The sequence below is a fragment of the Periplaneta americana genome, chromosome 16 (genome assembly GCF_040183065.1).
Source record: "Periplaneta americana isolate PAMFEO1 chromosome 16, P.americana_PAMFEO1_priV1, whole genome shotgun sequence".
Lineage (NCBI taxonomy): Eukaryota > Metazoa > Arthropoda > Insecta > Blattodea > Blattidae > Periplaneta > Periplaneta americana.
Genome location: NC_091132.1, coordinates 173,674,555 through 173,702,437, shown reverse-complemented (window position 1 = coordinate 173,702,437; position 27,883 = coordinate 173,674,555). Strand labels below are relative to the sequence as shown.

Sequence of the window (27,883 nt, the reverse complement as noted above, 5' to 3'; positions counted from 1 at the left end):
CCTTGGTCTCCCCAAAGATCTTTTCTTCTCAAGTCTTTCAACTAACACTCTATATGCATTTCTGGGTTGAGCCGTACGTACTACATGACCTGCCCATCTCAAACGACTGGATTTAATGTTCCTAATTATGTTAGGTGAAGAATACAATATGTGCAGTACTGCATTGTGTAAATGTATCCATTTTCCTTTAACTTCAGCCCTCTTAGCCCCAAATATTTTCCTAAGCACATTATTCTCGAACACCCTTAACCTCTGTTCCTCTCTCAAAGTGACAGTCCAAGTTTCACAACCATACAGAACAACTAGTAATATAATTGTTTTATAAATTTCCATTTTCAGATTTTTCCAGACCAACTGGATGATGAAAGCTCCTCAAGCGAATAATAACAGGCATTTTCAATATTTATTCTGCGTTTAATTTCCTTTCCAGTGTCATTTATGTGTGTTAGTGTTACTCAAATGTACTTGAATTTTTCCACCTCTTCAAAGAATAAATTCCCAGTTTTTATATTTTATTTTCGTACTATGTTCTGGTCACCAGACAGAATCATATACGTACTTCGTTTTTTCGGAGTTTACTTCCAAACCTATCTCCTTGCTTGCTTCAAGTAAAATTCCCGTATTTTTCCTAATAGTTTGCGGAATTTCTCCTAACATATTCACGTCATCTGCATAGACGAGCTGCTGATGTAACCTGTTGAATTATAAACTGTGTCTGTTATCCTGGACTTTCCTAATTGCATATTCTAGAACACCATCAACCAACTCACAAGCACGCTGTGTTACCTCTGTGTGCATGGTGCAAGATCTGTATTGTATTGTATTTATTAACATTCCATGGTATTCATACATACTTACAGCTAGAATATGGAACAAGTCAAAAAACTTAATACTATTATAGTCTTAATTTATAGTCACAGTCTAGATGAAATATATACAGACGAGATTTACAATATAGTCTACTAGTACAACACAAAGTTTTAGCATCAATTTCATGAAGTGTTATTGAATGTCATGAATTCACCTACAGAATAGAAGGAGTGAGAAATTAGGTACTTCTTTAATTTGGCCCTAAATAATTTTATACTTTCAGTTTAATTTTTTATATCGATAGGGAGGCAATTAAAAATTTCTACTGCCATATAACGCACTCCTTTTTGATAGCACGATAGACTTGCCGATGGAGTATGAAAGTCATTTTTTTGACGTGTATTTATGCCATGAACTGTTGAATTAGTTACAAAGTTTTCACGATTACATACGAGGAAGACTATTAATGAAAAGATATACTGACAAGCCATGGGCATTATTTGTAGTTTTTTTAAAATAGTCCTACACGATTCCCTAGATTTGGCACCTACTATTATTCTAATTACTCTTTTTTGTAATAGAATTACTTTTTCAAAGTTTTTGGAGAAGACTGGTAGAAGTGATATGGGTCTGTAATTTTCTGGAGACGTTGTTTCTCCCTTTTTGAAGATAGGAATAACCACTGAATATTTTAATCTCTCGGGAAATATACCATTGAACATTGAATAGTTACATAAATAACTTAATGGCCCAGCTATAATATGTGAACTCGCTTTTAATATTTTGCTTCTTATTTAATCATACCCTGAGGAGTTTTTTGACTTTAGATTTTTAATAATTGCAATTATTTCTTGTTTGTTTGTTGGAAATATTTGAATATTTGGGAATTTTGTCGGAAAATATTGTGTTAAAGAATCTAAACTGTTAGTTACATTATCTTGGGGGATGTTGAGGTTATCTGTTATTGTAAGAAAATATTTGTTAAATATGTTTGCAATTTCATTTGTTGGCCATGGCCATGGCGAAAACAGAACACAATGGTATTGGCTTGTGTCTGTAATCTGTAGTTGTCATTACCATTACACTATAGATTATCGGATAGTACAGATGAATACATCATATGCTTTGATAAACTTTCTTCATTATTCTCTTTGTGTCAATACTAAATTGTAGTCCAAATACCTAAATGCAAATAGCATACATTATAGAAATACAAATAATGCATCAAAATAATTAACATACAATAGAGGACCTAGAAGAAAATATTGGAGACATTGCTAAATCACACCTCAGGAGTTTATGAAAGTTAATAGGAATTTCCTACGCAGATATCAAAAATGTTATTGCTGCTAAAAAGCTTCGTTTTCAACATCTTATTCTTAGTGTTTATTATAATTGTAATCTCTCAGTAAAAAATATAAATACTAAAATAAAAATACCAACTTTATGCACAGGCTTCCATCCCTTTTTTTGTGGTTGTCATGACTGCACTTCTACAGGAGGCCTATAGCATTACATGTGTGTTGTAATTAAAGCTAGGGAGTTGATCACAAAAAATCACAGAAAAATGACCATAAATCTCTGAAAATATGAGATTAAAATTAAAAAAAGACTGAAATTTTAAAACTACGATACAAGCATAATATATACTTCTAAATGTGAAAAATACATTATCATCAGACTCAGTCACTAACTGTCGCCCCCCCCCCCCCAAAAAAAACTTTGCCCTCTTTTACTTCCGATATTTTTAAGTCTTCAGTTGTGAGATACAATATCCAGACTGTGGGCACTGCGGCTGCAATATTTATTGTCGCATAGACTAGGGAAGCACGTAACACACGTGATCAGGAATCAAGTAATCATAAGGAAAATTCCTGCAAGACGCAATCGAATTTCGAAAGCTATCTGCAGTAGGTTCTCAAACACAGGCTGTTTCAAAAATAGAGGGCATAATTTCACGTATATATTCCCCATATGTAGACGATACAAAAAGCTCATTACAACATGTGTCCGGAAATGCTTGGTTTCCGAGTTATGGCCATCAAAACAGCGATATTCACCGGAACGTTTGAATACAGGCCCTACATCGATGTCTCGTGGCCCTGCGAATATGATCGCAAATTCCAGGAGTATTGCGTATTTTCTTATGACCTGCCAGAATTCGATTTCAAAAAGATTCCATGCCAGGCATCAACGACGAATACACCAATGATTTTAAACGGTCCCACAAGTAGAAATCGGTAGGGTTGAAATCAGGTGAGTGTGGAGGCCAAGCCGTTGGGCCACCTCTACCTATCCATCGATCAGGGTACAAATGAGGAGCCAGAGCAGCATTGCCGTCCGCCTTACCGTATATGAAGTACACTTCTGCCAGCTCCTGATTTGAGTACATGTCGCACAATACAACGCCAAACAGAACATTCAATGTACCCTTCTCCTCGGAATTAACTGTCAGAGTGCCCTCTGTTAATATCTTCTGTCACGGCACCTGCGGGAAGAAAAACATTGCGGTGAATATCGTTTTGAAGGCCCTAACTAGGAAACCAAGCATTTCGGGACACATGTTGTGATGAACTTTATGTATTGTCTACATATAGGGAATAGATACCTAAGATTGTGCTCGCTATTTTTAAACACCCTGTATATACTACAACACGGTAAACAAATGTCCGTTCATAAGTAGAAAGGGCAAAAATGCAACAAAAAGAATATTTCTTAAAAAACGACCCATGAACAATAAAATAGCGAAACAAACTCAAAATAAAAGTAGGCTACATTAGTTTGTGTTGAAGTAAAACGAGTTTGTATTCCATCCTGCGTTTTCGTGATTTATGAGAAAAAAAATATTTCGTCAAAATCCGAGCCGTAACCATAACTTTCATAATTTTTCAGCGGAAATTTACATTGGCAATAATGTAAATTAACTTCGGCCTTCATGCAAACACACGTGCCTTTTTAGTCTATTCTTAGAGCTGAAACAAGTTCCACAGACATCACAGTTGAACGGTCCTTCGTCTCTGTGTAGGAGTTCATGTTTTCTTAGATTTCCCGAGTCCGAAAAACTCTTTCCACATACATCGCATTTAAATGGTCTCTCGCCTGTGTGTAGGCGGGAGTGAGTTTTCACATGTCCCGATTGTGAGAAAGACATTCCACACACATCGCACTTAAATGGTCTATCGCCAGTATGTTGGCGAACATGGATCTTGAGATGTTCAGACTGTGAGAAAGCAGTACCACACACACGGCACTTAAATGGCCTCTCGCCTGTGTGTACTCGGGAATGTTTTTTTAAATGTCCCGAAACCAAGAAACACTTCCCACACACATGGCATTCGAACGGCCTTTCGCCTGTATGGGAGCGTTCATGAATCTTAATCTGTCCGGATTGTCTAAAAGATTTTCCACAGACATTACACTGAAATGGCTTCTCGCCCGTGTGTCTAAGTGCATGTCTCTTTAAGTCACTCATTTTATAAAAATTCTTCCCACAAACATCACATTTAAACGTCTTTCTGCTTGCATGAGTTCGGAAATGTCTCTGAATACCACACTGTGTTAATTTGTCTTCTGGAGCAGAAATGCTGGGAAATTCTGACGACACACTGCTCTCAACATTACGCTCAATTCTGAAATGTAAAATTTATCAACTACACTTAAGTTAACAATTATCGTAGTAACTACATTGCAACACAAAATAATAATAATAATAATAATAATAATAATAATAATAATAATAATTTATTTACTTTATTTATTTAGAATATTAACGTGCAAAAAAACAGCACAAGGCCAATTAAAGTTTAGCACGATACAAAACAGAACAAAACAACAAATGATGATGAGAATGAATGATAGAAAATGGCAATGAGATGAAATACAAACAATATCATAGTCTACATCAATCATTGATCAAATAAAAATTATAAAATTATAAAATTAGTACAATAAGATAATTGAAATAATGGAATAGTCTACATTAATCAATTGACCAAATGCAAGAAAAAAAATGGACAAATAATTATTAAAATTAGATCAGTGAGTTAAAACTCAAAGATATACTACACATTAAATGGATCCAAGTTGAATCCATACAAATTAGCATATTTAATGCATCTGCAGACCGGAGAGAGAGATTTAGGATTCTTATTATAAAACAATTAATGAAATCTTAAACCATTAGCAGGAATACGAAGACTGATATTGCTTATGAAAGATTCACAATCAATATCACCCTTAATGACTTTACAAAAAAATAAATAATCAAGATCCTGACGTCTGGTGAACAAACTACCGCAATTGAAATATTTGCATTTAATCTCATAGTTATAATCGGAATTTGGTAAAAATCTGTAAGTACACAAGGAAATAAATTTTCTTTGAATATTCTCCAATTTAGCCGAGTCAGTGGAAGTAATGGAGTTCCAAACAACAGACGCATATTCAAGCATGGATCTAACCAACGTATAGTTATAATAATAATAATAATAATAATAATAATAATAATAATAATAATAATAATAATAATAATAATTTCAAAATACTTGTCTTGCAATATTAGATGTTTATGAATGTGCACTGCAGTTAACCGCATAACAACCCAATGGCTGGAACTGAACAGAAGACAGTCTTAATACACAAAATGATAAATTAATTCGATGAAGGCGCGTTTCTTTCGATCTTCTCCAATCAAGCAACTGCTGATAAGATTTTATGAATATATGGAAAAAATGTTACTAGGCTAAGTTACCATTACATTTTAAACAAATAAAAGTTTTCTTAATTGAACACAGCCCAAAAAATTACTGAAAACGTTTAAGTATAGCGGCACATGATGAACTTAATAAAAACGTAGAAATTTCAGCATTACTACCGATTTTTGGTATAAAGTTTTCCAGCACAAAGAGGTATCAAACAAAAATTCGTTAAAAGAATTACCGAGATCGCGCCATCAATGTTAGCCTCTACGACTTGATTGGTGAAATTCAGGAGTGGATTGAAAGTATTATCATTAAACCAAATTATGAATAGGATGGGAATTTCAGTCAGTTTTGAAATTAGGTCTGCACTAAGACGGAGTAGTGTATGTTGTTATAATGTTTAATAATTATTCATGTTATATCTTATCTGCCCATTATTTGACAACGAAGTTCAAAAAAATCTATAGCAACGAAAATCTGGTGGGTTTTATGACATATCTGGTGAGTTTTTGTAAGTGTGTAGTGGCTTTTCGAAAATTGGAGAGTCAACACAGCGATGATTATGACAGCATGTGTGTGTGCATCCATGTGTTATAACATACGTCGTTATGTAACATTCGTGCTATTTTTTTCTTTCCTTCTTTAAAAGACTACACCAGCGAGATATTACTAAAATCCCACCTGGGATGTATGGGTGTCAGCGAGAAATTTCTTTGCACTTGCCAGGAAATTATTTCCGCTGAAAGGTTTCATCTTGAACATTCATTTCCTAATATCAGTTTTAAATAGATGATTTTTATCCTTTCAGAAAATATATGAAAAATATACAACAAAACTAAGTTAAAGCGAAGCGATACAATCTCCAATTTTGTGACTGTAGATGCCGTTCTTCCCCAGTAATCAGCCGCGATCAGAATCCTCAATGTATTTGTGTACCGAAAGTACCAATTTTTCGGTAGACAAATATATATTATAGGTGGTATACTTGTAAACACATATGCCAATTTAGTGTATCCTTATACATGAAATATATTCCACAGACGTTTCATTTAAAAGGCATTTTGTCTCTTAGTGAAATAAGTTAATGTTCTTTAATCAGTGCAGGCGAGCGTCAATATTGATCTAACGAAAATCAGTTAAATACTTTCCACAAACATATTTATATGCTCTCCCGTCTACGTAGACAGACGTGATTATAGAGATGTGTGCCTGTCTAATACCTACCCACTTGACTTGCGTGATCTGGGTTCCGCATATTGCGGATAGATAGCACTCTGACTTATTTTCAATTTGTACACCACTCAGACGGGCGACGCTGTACATGATGTGTATGTGTGAAGAGTTATGTCGTGTACTAGGGTGACTTTATGTCTAAGTGTTCGAGTAAGTGTATTGTAGGGTTTGTGTGAGGATGATGGTGTGAAAGGGAGAAGGGGAAACCCGGTGCAGGCACGCAGCTTACTCCAATCGAAAAATTTCAAGCTTAATGACCCCATGTGACCGACGAATCTCTATCATCAGTGACATATATCTTCTCTTTGTGTGCACGACGGAGAGATTTGGTATTTAAACCAGGAATATTGGCGCACAATTTAGTGATCAGAAGATGTGTACCGCCATCTCTCCTAGCCCCGAGGTAAAAATTTTACATGCAAATTTCTGACCCAGCCGGGAATCGAACACGGGCCGGCTAGTCTCGAGGCAGACGCGCTACAACAGAGCTAACTCGGCGGACTAATAATAGAGTTATTCTACTTGAGACACATCATATTGGTAGACATGGAATTTAAATGATTTTACTGTGTGTGAATTGATGCAAGTTTATTAAAATATTCCAATGTTGATTATGGGAAGAGGATGGTATTTTTTAAAACTGTTTTTTGCCTATTTGGTGTAAAATATTAATTTTTTGTACGTAGAGAGCTCATAGCTGTAGGAACTCAACTAAATATAAATATTTTGAAAAAAAAAATGTTTGGGGGCCCAAATTAAAAAAAAAAATACCCAATGCAGGATTGTACTAAAACCGATATATCTAAACCGTTTTTAAACATAGATTCAAACTTTTTTTGCAATGTATTTTGCAAAAGCATGTTGTACAAACTGTCTGTAACAGAATTTTGATATTAGACCCTACTTTTGTAAAATAAACAATTAAAATTTAATAACAATTTTCTGATTTTCTTTCTTGCAAACAAACGAACGTATTTTTTAAATGAAATCAATTAACAAAATTCTGTTACAGAGAAAGGTTTCATAATAGTCTAAAGAATGTGTTGTAAATTTCATGCATGTATCTTTAATAGTTCAGAAATTTTATCCATTTTTGTGTGGCGATATAGCAAAATAATGAAGTTACTGGAAACCGATAAAAGTGGGTGTATGATTGAAAAATCCATAGCGCAGGAAGTTTAAAAATGACGTCTCAACATCCGATAAGGGCACAAATACCCGCAAAATGTTATGCAATGCATTCCACACATATCAAAGGGTATTTAAAAAAAAAAAAAAACAATTTTTTGAAAATTTAATTTACCGGAAACAACAATAAAAATGGGATAGTGATTTAAAAATGCATAACGCAGAAAATTAAAAAATGGCAACTCAACAGCCGATAAGGGCACAAATGCCGACAAAATGTTAAGCTATGCATTCCACACATACCAAAGGGTATTTTAAAGAAAAAATATATTTTTTTTTTAATTTAATTTACCGGAAACAACAATAAATGTGGGCGAGTGATTTGAAAATCCATAACGCAGGAAGTTTAAAAATGGCGACTCAACATCCGATTAAGGCACAAATACCCACAAAATGTTACGCTATGTATTCCACACATATCCCAGAGTATTTTAAAGAAGAAAGTTTTTTTTTTTTAATTTAATTTACCGGAAACAGCAATAAAAGAGGGCGAGTGATTTAAAAATCAATAACGCAGGAAGTTTAAAAATGGCGACTCAACATCCGATAAGGGCACAAATACCCACAAAATGTTACACTATGCATTCTACACATATCACAGAATATTTTAAAGTTTTTTTTTTTTTTTTTTTTTTTTTGAGAATTTACTCATTTTTCACCAAAAAATACCATCCTCTCATTTTAAAAGTTTTTTACACACCTAGCATTTTATGGCACTTTACCAGTGTCTATGCGCGCATGGTTCTTCAAATGTCCCAACTGGGAGAAACACTTTCCACAGACCTCGAATTTGAATGGACTTTCGCCTATGTGTAAGCGTAGATGTTGCCTCAAATATGAGACGTCATAGATAAAGTTTGTATACACGTCACATTTCAATGGCGTTTCGCCTGTGTGAATTTGTACGTTTTATTAATGTTGACCATTAGAAACACTTGTCAAACTCCTTCCATTTCAATGGCCTTTCGCCTGTGCATGCGTGAATGTTTTCTCAATGTTGAAGACCACGAGAAACACTTCCCACACTCGTTGCATTTGAATGGCCTTTCGCCTGTGTGAATACGTACATGATTTCTCAATGTTGTCGACAATGGAAAACACTTCCCACATTCCTCGCATTTGAATGGCCTTTCGCCTGTGTGTATGCGTGCATGATTTTTTAAAGGTGCCAATTCTGAGAAACACTTTTCACAAATCTCACATTTGAATGGCCGTTCGCCAGTGTGTATGCGTATATGTTGCCTTAAATTTGTCAATGTATAGAAAGACTTTCCACACACGTCACATTTGAATGGCCTCTCGCCTGTATGAATGCGTACATGAGTTCTTAATGTTGACGGTGCAGAGAAACACTTTTCACATACGTTGCATTTGAATTGCCTTTCGTCTGTGCGTACGCATGTATGTTTTCTTAATGTTGACGACCATAAGAAACACCTCCCACACTCCTTGCATTTGAATGGCTTTTCGCGTGTGTGTATGCATGCATGTCTTTTTAAAAGTCTCAACTGTGTGAAACACTTTCCACACACCTCGCATTTGAATGGCGTTTCGCCTGAGTGAATGCGAGCATGTATTTTTAAAAGTCCCAATTGTGTGAAACACTTTCCACACACATCGCATTTAAATGGCGTTTCGCCTGAGTGAATGCGTGCATGTCTGTTAAAATTTGCCAAATCCGAGAAACACTTTTCACAGACTTCGCATTTGAATGGCTTTTCGCCTGTATGTACGCGTGCATGTCTGTTAAAATTTGACGAAGATGAAAAACACTTTCCACAAATCTCGCATTTGAATGGTCGTTCGACTTTGTGTTTGCGTAAATGCGTCTTGAAATCCGTTGATCGTCTGAAAAAATTACAAGAGTCCTATAAAAATGTGCACAATGAGTACTTTCAAATTCTACCCTCAGCACAATTCATTGCTTTGACAAACTTGGTGACTATGCAACAGCTCTAAAGTCACGGAAACATCTTCACTATAACCAGATATCAATCGGATAGAAATTTTGTGGTCACACTTTGGAATACAAATTTGAAAGGTATTGAACATAACCAAAATTATTATTAAATTAATAAAAGTATAGAAAAACGCTACGAACTTATGCACCAATCCAATACATTAACTGTTTCTCTAATAAACACAGTTCTGCACAATGAAGATTCATCCTAAGCACTATATAAATGATGTCGAAATACACGAGTGTCACTATAAAAAAAAACATTACGTACACTTCAAAGACGAAATATATCCTCGTATTATGCACTTCATATGTACAGAGCAATAAATTATTAATTTTATAGGTGTAGAGAACTGTAGCTATTTTAAATAATTTCATGGTGTCTACTTACGACGTGAAAGAAAATTAGTTACTTCTTAATTATTACAACTTAATAATTATTCATAAATATGATAAACATTAATCATGTTTCACATCTTACGATGTCTTGCGATTCCCTGATCTTCATTTCAATGGACGTACTGCCAACTTCCCTCTCAGCATCCTAGATTGTATTACACTCGCATATGCAGACGCTGACTTACAAGCACATATCTCAGATGGCAGCACAAACAATAAATGATGTGGAACAATATGCGTCATTTCGTGACTTTCGTTACCAATTATTTAACTTAGTTATTTTCGGTATCAGTACACACCTCGGAAGTTTAAACCACTATTTTTTTTAATTGTGGCTTTATTTATAACAAGAGTCATATCGCGACAACATCACTCTTGTTTTATTTTGTAACTTGCAATTCTGTACTGGTATTATTTATAGATAATCAGTATTTTATGTAAATTAATTATTATTATAATACATATAACCCTATTGTAGTTGTTTACTTAAGCAGTTTAATATAAAAAATATTGATCTGTGGTGTCAGTGATATAATTTATTTATCTTAGGTTATGATGTATATATCAATTTGTTTTATTACTTTATTATGCATTTAGGCTTGACATTAGAGACGAGTTTCTGTCGCGGGGGTTAACGTTAATTTTACATTCTAAGTTCTATCACGGTACAATGACAGCCACTGCTGACGGATAGAGGTGAAGTCCTCAACAGCTGGAGAGGTGAAAGCATCAAGCATCTTAAATGTGATACAAGAAGAAGAGACAACCCTGTTGCAGACGTTAATACACAACCTTAAGGAGGCATTCGCATCAGTCCACATTTCTCATGAAAACACTATGAGTGATCACCAGAGACCGGAAGCATTATGAATCATCAAAATATGCACGCAAAAAAGACATAAATAGTTAAAATAGGCAGGAAAAAATTGATTATAAACAGCTAAAATACTCAATTAAAGGCAATCACAAAAAACCTCGCTCTAGACCCACAACCTTGTACTATCCACAAAGGGATTTCGGCAGCAAGAAAAGCTTTATATAAGTCGAATGTAAATTGAGATTTTCGACTCTATGTTGCAATTACTATTGGAAGGAAAGAAATCTTCTTTTATTTTTATTTTATTGGGTTATTTTACGACGCTGTATCAACATCCAGGTTATTTAGCGTCTGAATAAAATTAAGGTGATAATGCCGGTGAAATGAGTCCGGGGTCCAGCACCGAAAGTTACCCAGCATTTGCTCATATTGGGTTGAGGGAAAACCCCGGAAAACACCTCAACCAGGTAACTCGCCCCGACCGGGAATCGAACCCGGGCCACCTGGTTTCGCGGCCAGACGCGCTGACAGTTACTCCACAGGTGTGGACGAAATCTTCTTCCCAGTAGCCTTGGAAAGTGCATTTTTGCGTTTGGTTGTACTGATATGTTGCGATATTAAATATTTAGCTAGCTACAACAACATTGCAATGAAAACTGAAAGAAAAATAACCGTTAAAAATAACGTTAGACCCGCACTCATTATTTCCTTGTCAAATAAACACAAGCGATAATTAAAACGCTTATTCTTATACATTTTTGCACGGCAGCACTCATAGTTGCAAAGAGAATATGAACTGACTGAAAGACAATAATATACATTCGGTGAAGTCACTTTCATTGTAGCAGTTATAGAAATAAATTAAAATATACCTGTAGACAATTTTTAATAATAAATAAATAAATAGTAATGAATAATTTCAAGGGAGAAATTGTTCCGGGGCCGGGTATCGATCCCGGGACCTATGGTTGAACGTACCAGCGCTCTGCCAACTGAGCTACCCGGGAACTCCACCCGGCACTGTCTCAACTTTTCCCTTTATATCCACACAACTCGCGTGGGCTGACGAAACGCCAGAGACCCACATCGAGTGCACACAAACTCTGTGTGACTTCGAATTGTGGTTTTCTGTTAACGTACACAGTGACGTATATATTATGCAAATCTAGTCTTTCAGGTGAAGCTCCGTGTAAAGCAGATTTGAGCCTTACCTGAAAGACTTACTTACTTACTTACAAATGGCTTTTAAGGAACCCGAAGGTTCATTGCCGCCCTCACATAAGCCCACCAGCGGTCCCTATCCTGTGCAAGATTAATCCAGTCTCTATCATCATACCCCACCTCCCTCAAATCCATTTTAATATTATCCTCCCATCTACGTCTCGGCCTCCCTAAAGGTCTTTTTCCCTCCGGTCTCCCAACTAACACTCTATATGCATTTCTGGATTCGCCCATACGTGCTACATGCCCTGCCCATCTCAAACGTCTGGATTTCAAGTTCCTAATTATGTCAGGTGAAGAATACAATGCGTGCAGTTCTGTGTTGTGTAACTTTCTCCATTCTCCTGTAACTTCATCCCGCTTAGCCCCAAATATTTTCCTAAGCACCTTATTCTCAAACACCCTTAACCTATGTTCCTCTCTCAGAGTGAGAGTCCAAGTTTCACAGCCATATAGAACAACCGGTAATATAACTGTTTTATAAATTCTAACTTTCAGATTTTTGGACAGCAGACTGGATGATAAGAGCTTCTCAACCGAATAATAACAGGCATTTCCCATATTTATTCTGCGTTTAATTTCCTCCCAAGTGTCATTTACATTTGTTACTGTTGCTCCAAGATATTTGAATTTTTCCACCTCTTCGAAGGATAAATCTCCAATATTTATATTTCCATTTCGTACAATATTCCCGTCACGAGACATAATCATATACTTTGTACCTGAAAGACTAGATTTGCAAAATAAATAGTAGATAAAAAATCAAATAAAGGAAAAAAAAAGATTTATTTTGTAAATTAGGCATTTATATTTAAAAGGGCACAAAAGGGCAACACAAAACTGTGATGTTTCAATCACAAAGGTGTAATTCGTACAGATTTACTTTCAAAATGAAGATAGATTTAACACATTTAAAAAGGCATTCTGCCAACGTTCAGGTCTCTGGTAATCACAAAATAAAGAAGGAAATCAGTCAAGTAGTAGAAATTTCTAGTTTTTTTTTTTAATTAATTGGCCAATATCGAAATTACTGGATAATAGTTTTAAAAAGAATGGGCGATAGATACTTTATCAAACATAACGACGAATGTAGACCAAGAGAAAGAAAGAATATTTGTCCTCCACAAAAATATGGAGAGAAAAGCTTCAACCTCTTTACATCTGTCACAGGTTCTGTTACGACAATAGAACAAAGCAAATGGCGTAGAACTTAATTGACGATGATGGTGTACTGGACTAGAGAAAGACGTAAATGCGGATTATGCATAATCAGCAGCAGTTAAAGATTTTCAAAACGCACAGTAGTTAAGAATGTGGATTGACGAAAACTGTATAAATATGGCAGTCATAAGACATTATCATACAATAAGAAATTTATGTCCATCATCATTAAATGAAGTTGTGAAAGACTGGAAGAAAAGAAAAACCAGCAAAGTACACTCACCTCTCAGTCAATACTTCATCTTCTTCTGAAGATACTTCCGCTTCCTGTTCCTGTTGAACTCTGTCCAGATCGAATATAAGTTCCTGAAAAAAATTACTAAATATTGAAGAGAGCTTTAATTGACGTCTTGAAAACAATTTCAATTTCGAAAATACGTGCATGTGAGCCACACAGGTTATGCATAACCACAAACTACAACAACATTTGATGTAAATAAACAGTAAATGGTTACATATTGAAACTTTAATACTATCGCTGTATACATAGTATGAACTAATATATAACACAGATTGTACCAACGTTTGGGTAAGATTCATAACTCGAAATTGACTGAGATATGGAATATTAAATATCTCGCCATTGTGAAGGCTTGTAAAATTTTTAATGAGACCTTCTCCGTAGCAGATAACAGTACATTATGCAACGAGCCTATAATGGTAGTAATTAAGACGCGAGTATGTTTATGAAACGAGCTTGCGCTCGTTTCATAAACATACTCGCGTCTTAATTACCATTATAGGCAAGTTTCATACGACTTTTTTTGCTCGACCATATTTCTAACTTGAAATTATTCACAAGTATTCATTCTTGTGTGACTGGGAAGCAAACTGACCTTGTGCAATCTCGTAAATTGTGAGATGTGGCGCAGACGCGAAAGTATTGATTTTTTCCGGGCAACGAATGTCGACGACCTTGATATAACCTAGAGCGTAAACTTGATATAACCTTGAAATTGAATTCGACATTGAAAAACGAGATGACAAATTGAATTTATTTGAATATTATTTACAATTAACGCTAATTATTATAGTAACAGAACATAACCTTCTGCGACAGTATTGGATTTCCAGCCTCCGAGATGATTTGCTAGTTGTCTTTCGATTGCATATCCGAGAATAATCGAAAACCTGAACTTTAATGAATAGATATACTTTAATGACATGCATTAAAGGACTGCTACCAGGTGTATAATTACTACATTTCGGCATGGTCGAGCATAAAATAATATATAACACTGATTGTACCTGCGTTTGGGTAAGATTCATAACTCGAAATGGACTGAAATACGGAATATTAAATATATCGCCACTGTGAAGGCTTGTAAAATTTTTAATGAGACCTTCTGTGTATCAGATAAAGAACATTATGACGGATCAAAATCAGTAATAAAAATGATTAATGCTGATCTAAAAAAAAAAAAAACATGTGAGAATGTAGTATGCAGTGCGAATTAATTAATTTCCAAGCAGCAGTGTGGAATATTTTCATAGAATTGTTTGTGACAGAGTAGCTTATAAAAAAAGTGTATTATCATTATTAGTTTTATATCGATTTAATTGTTGATAAAATAGGATTAAAAATGTTCCTGATCTTTGAATAATCCATTGTATAAGTTTAAACTTTTCGCTCGCGGAGTCATTCCTAGACATAACAACAAAATAGAAATTTTAGTAAGATAAAATAAAGTCCTGCTACTAGGATCATGAACTTTCTAAATACATTCCAGATAATTCCCTGTTAACTACCAGCAATACATAGTTGTGAATTATTATAACATAACATCAAGCTTGAATGGAGAGCCTTCTAAGTTTAGGAAGTACTGGAAAAAGAGAAAACCCTTACCACTATTCCAGATTATTATCGGCTCTGTTATATTATGTAAAATGCACTGCCTGTATATCTGTATACTGACGGTGAACAACTTACATCTATTTCAGTTTTCACCACAGGAAAGCTGAGAGGATCTGATGTGTCTTCAACCTTTATCTCTGTTTTTATATCACAGCTGTGGTCCACGCATTCTGTCTTCATGGTCATCGCTTCCAGATGCGATAAATTCCCTTCCTACAAAACAAAAAAGAATCATCGTCAATATTTAATTTTATTTAACTATTTTAAAGTTGTCTACATGGGTACTAGCCATCAATATGGTTCTACATAGTTAGTGGCTAACTGCCTCAACTCAGGCTACAAATTACAGAAGAAAATTTGACAAACAATAGGAAGGAGACCTTAAGGCTCACAGGAAATGCCTGATTATAGACCAGGTGTTTTTAATAGAAATAACTTACATAATGTAATATGTGTAATAGAAGCTGAGTTTCTTCTATGCCGTATGTGAAAATATCTTTTTGAATATATTTCATCACTTAGGAAAATACCAAAGTGGATTAATGCAGCCAATTAAAAGAACCAAACACTGACAATATCCAAACTTATCGCAATTGTCTTCACTTGTATAAAATCACATGACAATATTGTCATGTATATCAAATTTAACACCTTAAGCTGTAGGTAAATTCTCATTTTTAAATAGAACTATAAATGATTGGAATGACCTACCTGCAGTGGTCTTTGAGGGCTGTCCTTCCTTAAGGAGAATAACTTAAAAAGATGAGTATAAAGTGTAAATTAAAATTAAGGTGACATGTATTTATTTAGCCTGACGAGTTACTACCTTGGTGTGAATTGTAAATTATTTAAAAATAGCGTGTAAGAGGGCCTTAGACTAGAAATGTTTAGCTTAACTGTAGTTCTGTTTATAAGTATGCATAAGGGTGTAATTATTTGACTTATTTGAACTGTTGTATCAGTGAAGCGAGGTGAGTCAGTGGAGTTATGGTTTTACAGTGCAGTGAAAAGTTCCGATCAGTGATAATTTATAGTGACAATGAAATGTGTTCTATAGTGTCAGTGAAATGTGTTACAGAGTGTCAGTGAAATGTGTGCTAAAGTGTCGGTGAAATGCGTCATAGTGCCACTACAGTGAGTGAGATGAGAGTAAACTGAAAGATTATTATCAGTACCAATGTGAAACTTATGTATACATATGTAGGTTGTATTGTACAATTAGGTTCAATTAATAATTAGGTTATTTTATGTATTGTTATTAATTGTAATTATTGTGTTAAATTGTATTGTGTATTCTTAGTCTTACTAATAAACCGTGTATAGTTTTTATATGAGACTTATGCAGAGTTGAGACAGAAAACTTTACTAAAAAACCATGCATAAGCAATGGATGTATAAACAGGCTGTAACTATACAATGGGAATTGCTTTGCAATATTATATACACGAAACCTCTTGTTTAAGTGTTGTATATAGAGAAAAAATGACCGCCCCTCTAACAGCTGTTCGTATCGACTGTCATTTTATGATGATGGTTGCCTTGTAACCACAGAAGAACAAACCAAAGAGCACAGAATAATTAGAATAATATTACTGTAGCTTGTACTCTTTGACCAATATATAGTATGGTAATCGATTAGAGCCAGTTGTACTATCGATACTTAATACGCCACACTAGAGCGCTCTACCGGATGCAATAGAGAACCTCAGATATTCTATTATCTTTCGTAACGAAGTAATGACGAAACTATGACGTAGCTGTGTAACAGTTGTACTGTTATACACGACGTATGTAGTGATTATTAGTAAGGAATTTACACACGACGTATAAATGATCTACTCATTGTATAAGTATAAGACAGTTAAACGTCTGTATATAGAGTTTTTATTAGTAAGACCGTTATTGTATTGTGTATATAATTGTATTGTATTGTGTATTGTTTATATTCTGTATACCACTGCCACCAGGTGCTTGCCCACTTGCAGTGTAAATAAATACATACATACAATAGTAACCATTACAAAGTCGTCACTGCTTGAGTGGATCAATACTTCTGTAATACACATATTTACAATAGTACAATAACTAAAGCCGTTAAAGTGAAGTAGATTCTTCAGCATATTTATAAATCCGTATCTGTATTGTGCTAAGTTGTCAAATGGTAACAATCATGGAGGTAACAGTCCTAAAAATATCTTGTATACATGCAAGGCAAGTACAAAATGCTTATAAGTAATGCTGTTCAATTTTATATTTCCATCAGCATCAATGTTGTCACTTACGAAGAAATAATTCGATCAATGTTTGCTCACTCTTAACCGTGGTCCATATTTGAAATCTACATTCATCCAGCTTGGATATTTTCTTATCCTACAGCAGTTTTAAAAACCATGAATGATTGCTAAATTGATTTAAACTTTCACAGAAGCTTCTCGTGTACAATTACAAGACAATCCTTATCATTACCTGGACTTGAACAACATTATCAGAGCTGTAATCGATATTCTTCTAAGCTCTTACATCTGTTTCATTACTGAAACACTCTTACTTGTCAAGAGGTGGTGGCAAGTACTCCATCGATGTTAATCAACAGAAAGAAAGAAAAAAATTACTGATGTGGGACATCAGCGAGCACATCAGATCGGTAGAATTATATCTTATAAATTATAATTCAAAACAAAATGTTATGGGCTACTTGTACAGGGACATCATTTTATTTTTACTAACATTACTAATATTAACCTGGCTATACCTTTGGATTAACTTTTGAGAATCGGAAACACTGTTTGCTACCCCCTTCCACGACTGGAGTTCGTTGATACTGGCGAAAAATACAAACAAATCACTTTACTAGGTATAGGAGGGAAAAAAAGTAGTCCATCCATTTACGTAAACTAGGAAATATCGCGATTTTGGGTTTGATAATTTTTATTAGATTTTTGTTTCATCGAAATACAGTACTGTATTAACAATGAGTATCTTTACTCACGAACTGAGCTATTCATTCCAACGTATTCATTATGCAGTGTATATTATACTGTCTACAGCACATTAGCGTACAATTTAGAGAATGAAGTTAAATTGAAAAATAATCATTGGCCTAATGTGAATATCTAAACAAATTTTTGAAAATGGTGGCCGTTCATTTCGATACAGGCTTCAGTTCTTTTGTGTATATTATCGCACTATAGGCTATTGTATCTAATTTCAATTACAAATTTCGTCCTTCGTACTAGTAACTCACATGCAATAATTCTGTACCTACTCTATAAAAGTGCCTTACGTACTGTAAATTCAATCTTCACTTCTGCCCGATCCGAAAAGATAAAATTACTCAGACATACTATCTACTATCCGAACAAGTCGTTTTGTCGCAGGGTCGTAGAAAGGGGGGAAATCACGTAACAATTAATTACTTAACGAGACCCTTTTATGTAAGTTATTTTAAACAGTTGTATACAGTAATATTACGTAGACGTCCAATTCCTAAAACAAATTAATGTTTTCAGAAAAGAGCTAAGACAGCCCAGCCAATAGCCTTTACAGAGGGGAAGGAGGAGCGGGAGGAGGGGAACCGGGATGCGACGTAAGCAAACGGACAACAGTACCTGTGCGAAAATATAAATCAATATAAAAAGCTCTTTCGTGACTGGAAAACGCGGACATAATTCTGGAACGTACTGTACTCACTAACTCAGTATACACGGCCTTGGTTCTGTGTGGAGGACGATTGGAAGTTTACTAGTAGAGGGGGTGGGAGTGAAGCACATTCAAAAACTCAGGTACAATAAAAATTGAAGTAAAAATAAAATGATGTCCCTGTATATGCAAGGCAGAGAGCAAAATCTCGCTGACACGATATCCAAGGTTGATCTATGTTGGATATAGAGATGACAAACAGAACTACAGCTACCTAATGATATTACACTCACTACCTATTAAGGTGACTACTGACCGAAGATGTCTACTTCTGAACTTATAAATCGTATTAGTTAAAAAGTATGAAAAATGTATTACGGTTCATTGAATATAAATGACATGGTGCTAAATAAGAAATGCGATTCTGGACTTCTGTAGTCTAATTAGACCAATAATAGAAATAAATGTAGCAGTAATAATAATAATAATAATAATAATAATTTATTATTATTATTATTATTATTATTATTATAAACGGAAACAACGAGAAGTTAAAATAAACGTAATTAAATGTAAGCATTAACAATAGTTAATTACGATATTATTTAAATACCGTAAACTTTGAAGCGTTTTCTTCTTTAATCTGATGTAGTTTCCATGAAAATTGTGTTATAAAAATGATAAAAAAATTTCCTACACAACCAGGTGACTGTCTAGATCAACCATGGGGAAAAATGGCTCCGAAGGGCCACTGCACTCAAAGCCACCTTACCTCACTCCACCTGGTGCTTCTCTAGAGACACTTCATTTAGTGGCAGGTATGGCTTCTATCTCGGGACGTCAGTTTCAGGAAGAGTGGCAGAAAGAATTTTTTGTCACTTACAAAAAGAAGAAAGTCTGCTGCTTAATATGTAGGTTTAAAATTGCGCATATAAAACGCTTCAATATTAAACGCCACTTTGATCGGAAGCATAAAGCGGACTTCGGTGATCTTACAAGTATTTATTTACAATTTTAAGAGCTATTTTCATAATATTTGTGAAAAGAAACAAAAACAAGATATGTTTATGGTATTTTCAGGATTTATATACTTTTTATTTTATTTAGTATCTGGAACTGAACTTATTTAAAACTTTGAGTGCGCATTAGGCCTACTTGATGCGTTCTCTTTCCAAGAAAGATTTTCAGAAGTAACTGCAATGGACATGGAGATGTGTCTGTTCAATAATCTATTTGTATATGATGTTACCCAAGCATCAGAGGCACTACAGAGATGCAAAAGAGCACGCCATTAAAGTGTTTAGGAAAAAATGTATTAGATCTCTTTAAATACCTACCAGAGGAGCAATTCCCTAATCTGCGCAAATTTGCAATGCGTATGGTATCTATGTTTGGCTCAACTTACTGTTGTGAGCTATTTTTCTTTCAAAATGAATATGACCAAAAGTATCTCCAGGTCTAGGATCACAGACATGCATTTAGTTTCAGTATTACGGTTGAGTTGTTCTATTTTAGAGCCAAACATATCCTTTTTAGTTAATAGCAAGAAATTTCGAGGGCAATCAACAACAAAAATATGAAAACCAGCAGTATAGGCCCACAGTATCATTTCGTTTCATTCATATCTCATATATTATGTTTAATATGTTTTAAAGTTAAATGACAGTGGCGCTTAGTTTTACTTTCTTTAGTACTTATAAAAAGAAACAATTGATTTTGTTGATCATTATATTGTGTTTAATATGTTTTCAAAGTTAAATGACACTGGACCTTAGTTACTTTATTGGTTTTAAAAAGAAATAATTTATTATGTTGAACATTGTATCTTTTAATATATTGTGCAGTTAAATGACAATGGAGCTTTGCTTTTTTCTTTATTGTTTTTAAAAAATAAATACTTTATTATGTCGGTCACAAAGCAGTTCAAGAATTTTTCGTGCACATGATAAAGGAATGGTTATACAATTGAAAAATATATAATTTGCCTAATGACAGTAGGTGGCCGTCATAATTATTGTATGATACGTGTACTTCCTATAAACAAAATACTGTAAAGATTTTGAAACAAGAAATAAGAGCGGAGAAATTACTGGTGCGCAAGATGTGTCGAATCCACCACTGCACTTGACTTAGCAAAACAACTGCTTTACCCCTCGCCTGTCAATCAAGCGAATGTGGGGTGGGTAGGAACGTTCCCTCCCTACTTTGCTGATAGTCCCCATAGCTGGACTAGATTCTCTATAACCTATTGAAATTTCAATAAAATGTAACAAAATCTTAGAAAAAATAACTTCATGTGTGATTTGAAAGGTGATAGCGATATGTTTTACGAATAATTAATAATTAAGAAGAGTTCAAAAAACGACGTTGCAACAACGTAAAATTCCGAACTAGTTGTGACGCACTGGCGCATGCGTCGAAAGAAGTTCGGGACGCGTTCTGAACTGCTAGTAACAACTGGAATGAAAATTTCTTCCCTAGTCGAGAGTAAAACTATCACAGAATTCATAATACCCGATCAAATCACGACGACTTACACCACACAGCTGTGGATGGCGTGAATATAAAATGTGAAATGTACGCTTTTCCGTCACTGTTCGTAAAATACCTAAAGAAAATACGGTAAGACCTTCGTTTACCTCTGATAAAGCCTTATTCTGTTCCATTTTGTATTCATCATCAGGTGGTAGTAAGCCAAAAGGATCATCCTCAGCCTCCATCTTGATCACATCCATCACAACACTGTAAGAAGAGGTTATGTAACTGACAATGATTACGGCAACTCAACTGCTGAGAAACACTTACTGCAAGTTACAACCATCTAATAATTCGAATCGCACTTCCTCGCACACATTTTGACACAAGAGCTCTTGGAGCTGAGATGTTCCATGAAATTAACAATTAACATTTCGGATTGCTCCCACTACGAAACAGAAATCATTTAACCTCATATCGCCATTGCATTATTGCAACTATCTCAGACTTTACTTGAAACAAGAACAACGATACGTACAATCTCGTAAGCAACGGTAATAGGTATTGCTACCTTGTAACCAATGGTTTGAACGTCCGGTGGTAAGGATTTGATATAGTACATTATGCAACGAGCCTATAATGGTAGTAATTAAGACGCGAGTATGTTTATGAAACGAGCGCAGCGCTCGTTTCATAATTTTCATACGAGCGTCTTAATTGCCATTATTGGCAAGTCTCATATGAATTTTTATGCTCGACCATATTTCTAACTTGAAATTATTCATAAGTATTCTTATTATTCTTATCTGACTGGAGAGCGGAAGTGACCATGTGCAATCTCCTAGATTGTGAGTTGTGTGCAGACGCGAAAGTATTGATTTTTTTCCTAGGAAGAAATGTCATTGACCTTCATATAAACTAGAGAGTAAAATGAACATTAATCTTGATATAACCTGGAAATTGATTTAGACATTGAAAACCGAGATGACAAATTGAATTTATTTGAATATTATTTACAATTAACGCTAATTATTATAGTAACAGAACATAACCTTCTGCGACAGTATTGGATTTCCAGCCTCCGTGACGTTTCGCTAGTTGTCTTTCGATTGCATATCCGAGAATAATCGAAAACCTGAACTTTAATGAATAGGTGTCCATTAAAGGGCTACTACCAGGTGTATAATTACTACATTTCGGCATGGTCGAGCATAAAATACATTTCGGTGTTACGTAATGTAAGTAGATGTAATCAATGATAGGGAAACAGAGGCAGGCAAAGTAAAAACTATAATTCCTATATTTATAGAACCTTTCAAGGGGACAGTAGCATACAGCCGAGGCTGCGCAAGTTTAGAGTAGGGACAAATTGAAGCTTGCGTCCGCCGCCATGCTTTGGGAGAAGCACCGGCTAGCAGATGGCTGTACTATGCAATGTTTAATGTTTAATATTTATGTTTGGTGTCTCTTATAAATCAATCTGAATGAATAAATGAAAAAAAAAAAATCCTGCGGAGAGAAATATAAATGCACATTGTAGTAACAGTTCATATGAAAAGAAAATTATTAGTATTAACTATTATTAACAAAACACTGCCTGTCTAAGGCATTACATTAGGCCCATATTGTAAACATATGTTTGCTTTGATGTGGACGAGAAACGAACAATTATCACTCATCCGCTTCCACATCACATAATATACACATGTAAAATAAAAACACGTAAAAAGGTAAAGGTATCCCCGTAACATGCCATGAAAGCACTTGGGGGGCATGGAGGTAGAGCCCCATGCTTTCCATGACCTCGGCACTAGAATGAAGTGGTGTGGTCGGCACCACGCTCTGGCCGCCTTTTACCCCCGGGAAAGATCCGGTACTCAATTTTATAGGAGGCTGAGTGAACCTCGGGGCCGTTCTGAAAGTTTGGCAACGAAAAAAAATCCTGTCGCAACCTGGGATCGAACCCCGGACCTTCCAGTCCGTAGCCAGCTGCTCTACCAACTGAGCTACCCGGCCGCCCAAAATAAAAACACGTACCGGTACTTAATGTTCCAGTTTGAAACATAAGAAGGCCTACCATGTAATAGCTTATTACAATAGCTGTAGTATGAAATAAATGTCACATGCATGAATTAGTCATATAATAAAACTCAGGCCTAGTCTACAGAACACCTTGCCTATCGACTAATTATTATTATTATTATTATTATTATTATTATCATTAGTATTATTATTATTATTAGTATTATTAGTATTATTATTATTAGTATTATTATTATTATTATTATTATTATTAGTATTATTATTATTAGTATTATTATTAGTATTATTATTATTATTAGTATTATTATTATTAGTATTATTATTATTATTATTATTATTAATATAATTATTATTAATATTATTATTAGTATTATTATTAAAATTATTAGTATTATTAGTATTATTATTAGCAGTATTATTATTATTATTATTATTATTATTAGTATTATTATTATTATTATTATTATTATTATTATTAGTATTATTATTATTATTATTAGTATTATTATTATTATTATTATTATTATTAGCAGTATTATTATTATTATTATTATTATTATTAGTATTATTAGTATTATTATTAGTATTATTATTATTATTAGTATTATTATTAGTATTATTATTATTAGTATTATTATTATTATTATTATTAGTATTATTATTAGTATTATTATTATTATTATTATTAGTAGTAGTAGTATAATTATTATTAATATTATTATTATTAGTATTATTATTAAAATTATTAGTATTATTAGTATTATTCTCATCATCATTTGTTGTTTTGTTCTGTTTTGTATCGTGCAAAACTGTAATTGGCCTTGTGCTGTTGTTTTTGCACGTTAATATTCTAAATAAATAAATAAATAAAATAAATAAATTATTATTAGCAGTATTATTATTATTATTATTATTAGTATTATTATTATTATTAGTATTAGTATTATTATTATTATTATTATTATTATTATTATTATTATTATTGACTCCGTATAAATGTTATGTAAACTATAATTCTGGTAACTTTAAGTTGTATGCTGACATGTGCTCTTTATGTAGTACTTTCTTGTATTTGGTTATTTAACGATACTATATCAACTACTAGATTATTTAGCATTGATGATATTGATGATAGCGAGATGGTAGCATTTGGCAAGACGAAGCCAAGGATTCGCATAGTTTACCTGACATTCGCCTACGTTTTCATGGAGTATTCAGATCGATCTGAAATATGTGACTGGTTCTCAGTCAATAAATTAGTATTAAATTGTAACAAAACTAACATATTTCAATTTAAATCCTGTCCAAATTCAACGTCGCAAATTTCTAGCGCAATAATTAACAATAGATCCCTATTAGAAACAACAACAACCAAATTTCTTGGCTTAAAAATCGATAATGTGTTAAATTGGGAAAATCATATTAAAGAAATTACCCCAAACTAAATTCAGCTTGTTTTGCAATTAGATCTACGCAAAAGATAGTAAATATCAATACCTTAAAAACAATATACTTTGCATACTTCCACTCGGTAATGAGTTTTGGAATAATATTCTGGGGAAATTCCACAGATAGTAACAGTATATTCCTATTACAAAAAAGAGTAATTAGAATAATAGTATGTGCCAAACATAGGAAATCGTGTAGGACTATTTTAAAAAAACTACAAGTAATGCCCATGGCTTGTCAGTATATCTTTTCATTAATAATCTTCCTCGTATGTAATCGTGAAAACTTTGTAACTAATTCAACAGTTCATAGCATAAATACACGTCAAAAAAATGACTTTCATACTCCATCGGCAAGTCTATCATGCTATCAAAAAGGAGTGCATTATATGGCAGTAAATATTTTTAATAGTCTCCCTATCGATATAAAAAATAAAACTAAAAAAATAAGATTATTCAGGGCCAAATTAAAGAAGTATCTAATTTCTCACGCCTTCTATTCTATAGGTGAATTTATGACATTCCATAACGCTTCATGAAATTGATACTAAAACTTTGTGTTGTACTAGTAGACTATATTGTAAATCTCTTCTGTATATATTTCATCTAGACTGTGACTATAAATTAAGACTTTATAATAGTATTAAGTTTTTTGACTTGTTCCATATTCTAGCTGTGAAGCAATGTATGAATACCATGGAATGTTAATAAATACAATACAATCGGAAAAAACCCAACCAGGTAATCCGGATCGGCAGGCCTTAGCCCACTGAGCTACGCCAGTAGCTATTTATGTACTTCTATGTCAATTTAACAAGTTTAAAATATGATTCTCGGGAGGAATCTGGAATCCATTTTCCAAAATATGTTCCTATAATTGTAGAAAGATTGTAAAAGTGTTCTACTGTTAGATTACATTGTTTTCACACGATGTAAGAGTAGGTAGTAATATGCCATTGAATTTTCAACATCTGTAAAATCACTCTTTCACTTAAGCGGCAAATTTCTATAATCTCAGATGATGGTATGACAAGACTCCCATTATTCTTTCGTAAAAAAATAAAATAGATTTTGTTTACTGCTGGTACGTACCATGAATTCAGTCTTTAGATTTATTACACCATATTTTCTTAATGATTCAACAACTAATGCATCCAATCATATTTTCACAATATTCTGTCATTGAGAATGATGTAAGAATGGGGGAATTGCAATCAATGTCTATAGTTGAAAGTTCTAAAGAGTTATATCGCCTCTGATTCCCAAAACACTGAGGATTATTATTACAGTGTGTTAGATGTTTGGAAAATACCATTGGGTATATAGGTATGTTTAGCGAACATCCCTCTACAATTTAAAAAAATTATTTACGTATTTTCTAAGGTATATAAAATAACATAAGTAAAAATATTTCATGTATTCGGTCATAGGAAATAGAAATAAACTAATAAGTCTTTTTAAGAGCAATATAAGACGTTTATATTTATAGCAATGTTTACTTACAGTATTTAGTTTTACTTCTGTTATTTAATATTATACGTTACAAGATACGTAAATCAGTTTAGTTATATTACAGTGAAGAGGGATGTCCGCTAAGAAAACGCCTATATACCCAATGGTATTTTCTAAACTCCATATGCTTGATAGAAACAATCATTTGTGCTCCCCAAACATGGCGCCGAGGGAACCTGCGCGAAATGTTTCAAATTTGTACACGACGCCAGCGCTAATTGTGTCTAAATATATAACTACTTCTTTGGTATAAATATGAAGATCACACTAGTGAACAATAGATAACAGTAAGGATCACACTGTAGGCCTACTTTCTTACTCGTCAGAAACGCTGATATTAATCCATTTTGTATTAAATGTAGCTCCAAGCGAAATTCCTTTTTCAAAATATATGCAATTATAATTTTAATTTTTCCATAATTCAGATCTGATGTTACTTCAGCGTGGATTTCAAAGCGTAGCCTACAATATGTGCGATACTTAAATATATTATCAGTTTGTAACTATTTGGAATAGAACCCTTACAAATGAACTGAGATCGAAAATAGTAAACGAACCTGGTTCTACTAGGATACCCATTATCGTACGTTTACTTTATAACATGTACACCTATATCTGTACTATCTCTTAAATGTAAAAAATTGCAACTTACATCTTCAAAAATGTAAGACTTCAACAAACAAATCTCCTACCAGATATTAACTAAAAGTTTATTGCCCAAGAGAACGCCACAGCGCGAGAATCGAAGGGGCCGTGAAAGAGATGACTATGACCAGTGTTGCCAGGATCTCCATCTTCATTTTCCCATAAACCATAAAATTTTCCACACGACTGAGATTCTTCCTACAACCTGAAAACCTGAATAAACACCTATTGTAAATAAACACATATAATAGTAATAAGGAACTCATAGTAATTACACGTGATGCTCACGACAGGAAGAACTTGATTGTAAGGTCAAATTGCGCATATGCGGACTTAGTTAATAAAAATCTAAACTAACCAAATCCATAGTTATTACAGGAGAAAAATTCCCTCTAGCGCCGAGGATAGAACCGGCCACAAAGGAAAATAAACAATAGAGGAGAAGGATTAAATCCGGTGCTGTGGATTGAACTTCGGCGTGGCTCAGTGATTTGAGCGCTTGGTGCGTAGAACTAAGGACCCAGGTTTGATCCCCAGCGCCGGAGCGGATATTTCTCCTCTAATAACATTTGTTTCCATAACAGATAAATTCTGTAGGACCAAAAATTAATCTTTATGTATAACCAAATCTAACCTTCGTATATGCAAGACTTATAACCGGAGTACGAAGGGAACTTCTGGAGTTCATCTGCAATGTGCACGCGGAAATATATCCAG

The 27,883-nt window shown here is 34.0% G+C and overlaps 1 protein-coding gene across 5 annotated transcripts in view; it reads right to left on the bottom strand.

Moving 5' to 3' along the window:
- LOC138691968 (zinc finger protein 726-like) overlaps positions 1–27,370 on the bottom strand; it is a 47,687-nt gene extending 20,317 nt beyond the window's left edge. The window contains exons 1-6 of one of the 5 annotated variants that reach the window (XR_011329995.1): positions 27,174–27,370; positions 21,683–21,785; positions 15,480–15,617; positions 13,773–13,855; positions 8,632–9,779; positions 485–4,439 (exon numbers count right to left, since the gene is read on the bottom strand). Coding sequence is in view for 3 of the 5 variants with exons in the window: in XM_069814660.1 (XP_069670761.1) it covers positions 8,870–9,779; positions 13,773–13,855; positions 15,480–15,617; positions 21,683–21,778 (1,227 nt within the window). In the remaining 2 variants the exon portion in view is untranslated. Of the gene's footprint in view, positions 1–484; positions 4,440–5,328; positions 9,780–13,772; positions 13,856–15,479; positions 15,618–21,682; positions 21,786–27,173 lie in introns of those variants that run through there. The other 4 variants (XM_069814663.1, XM_069814660.1, XM_069814657.1 and 1 more) reach the window with 4 other exon arrangements.
- Positions 27,371–27,883: the final 513 nt, after the last annotated feature.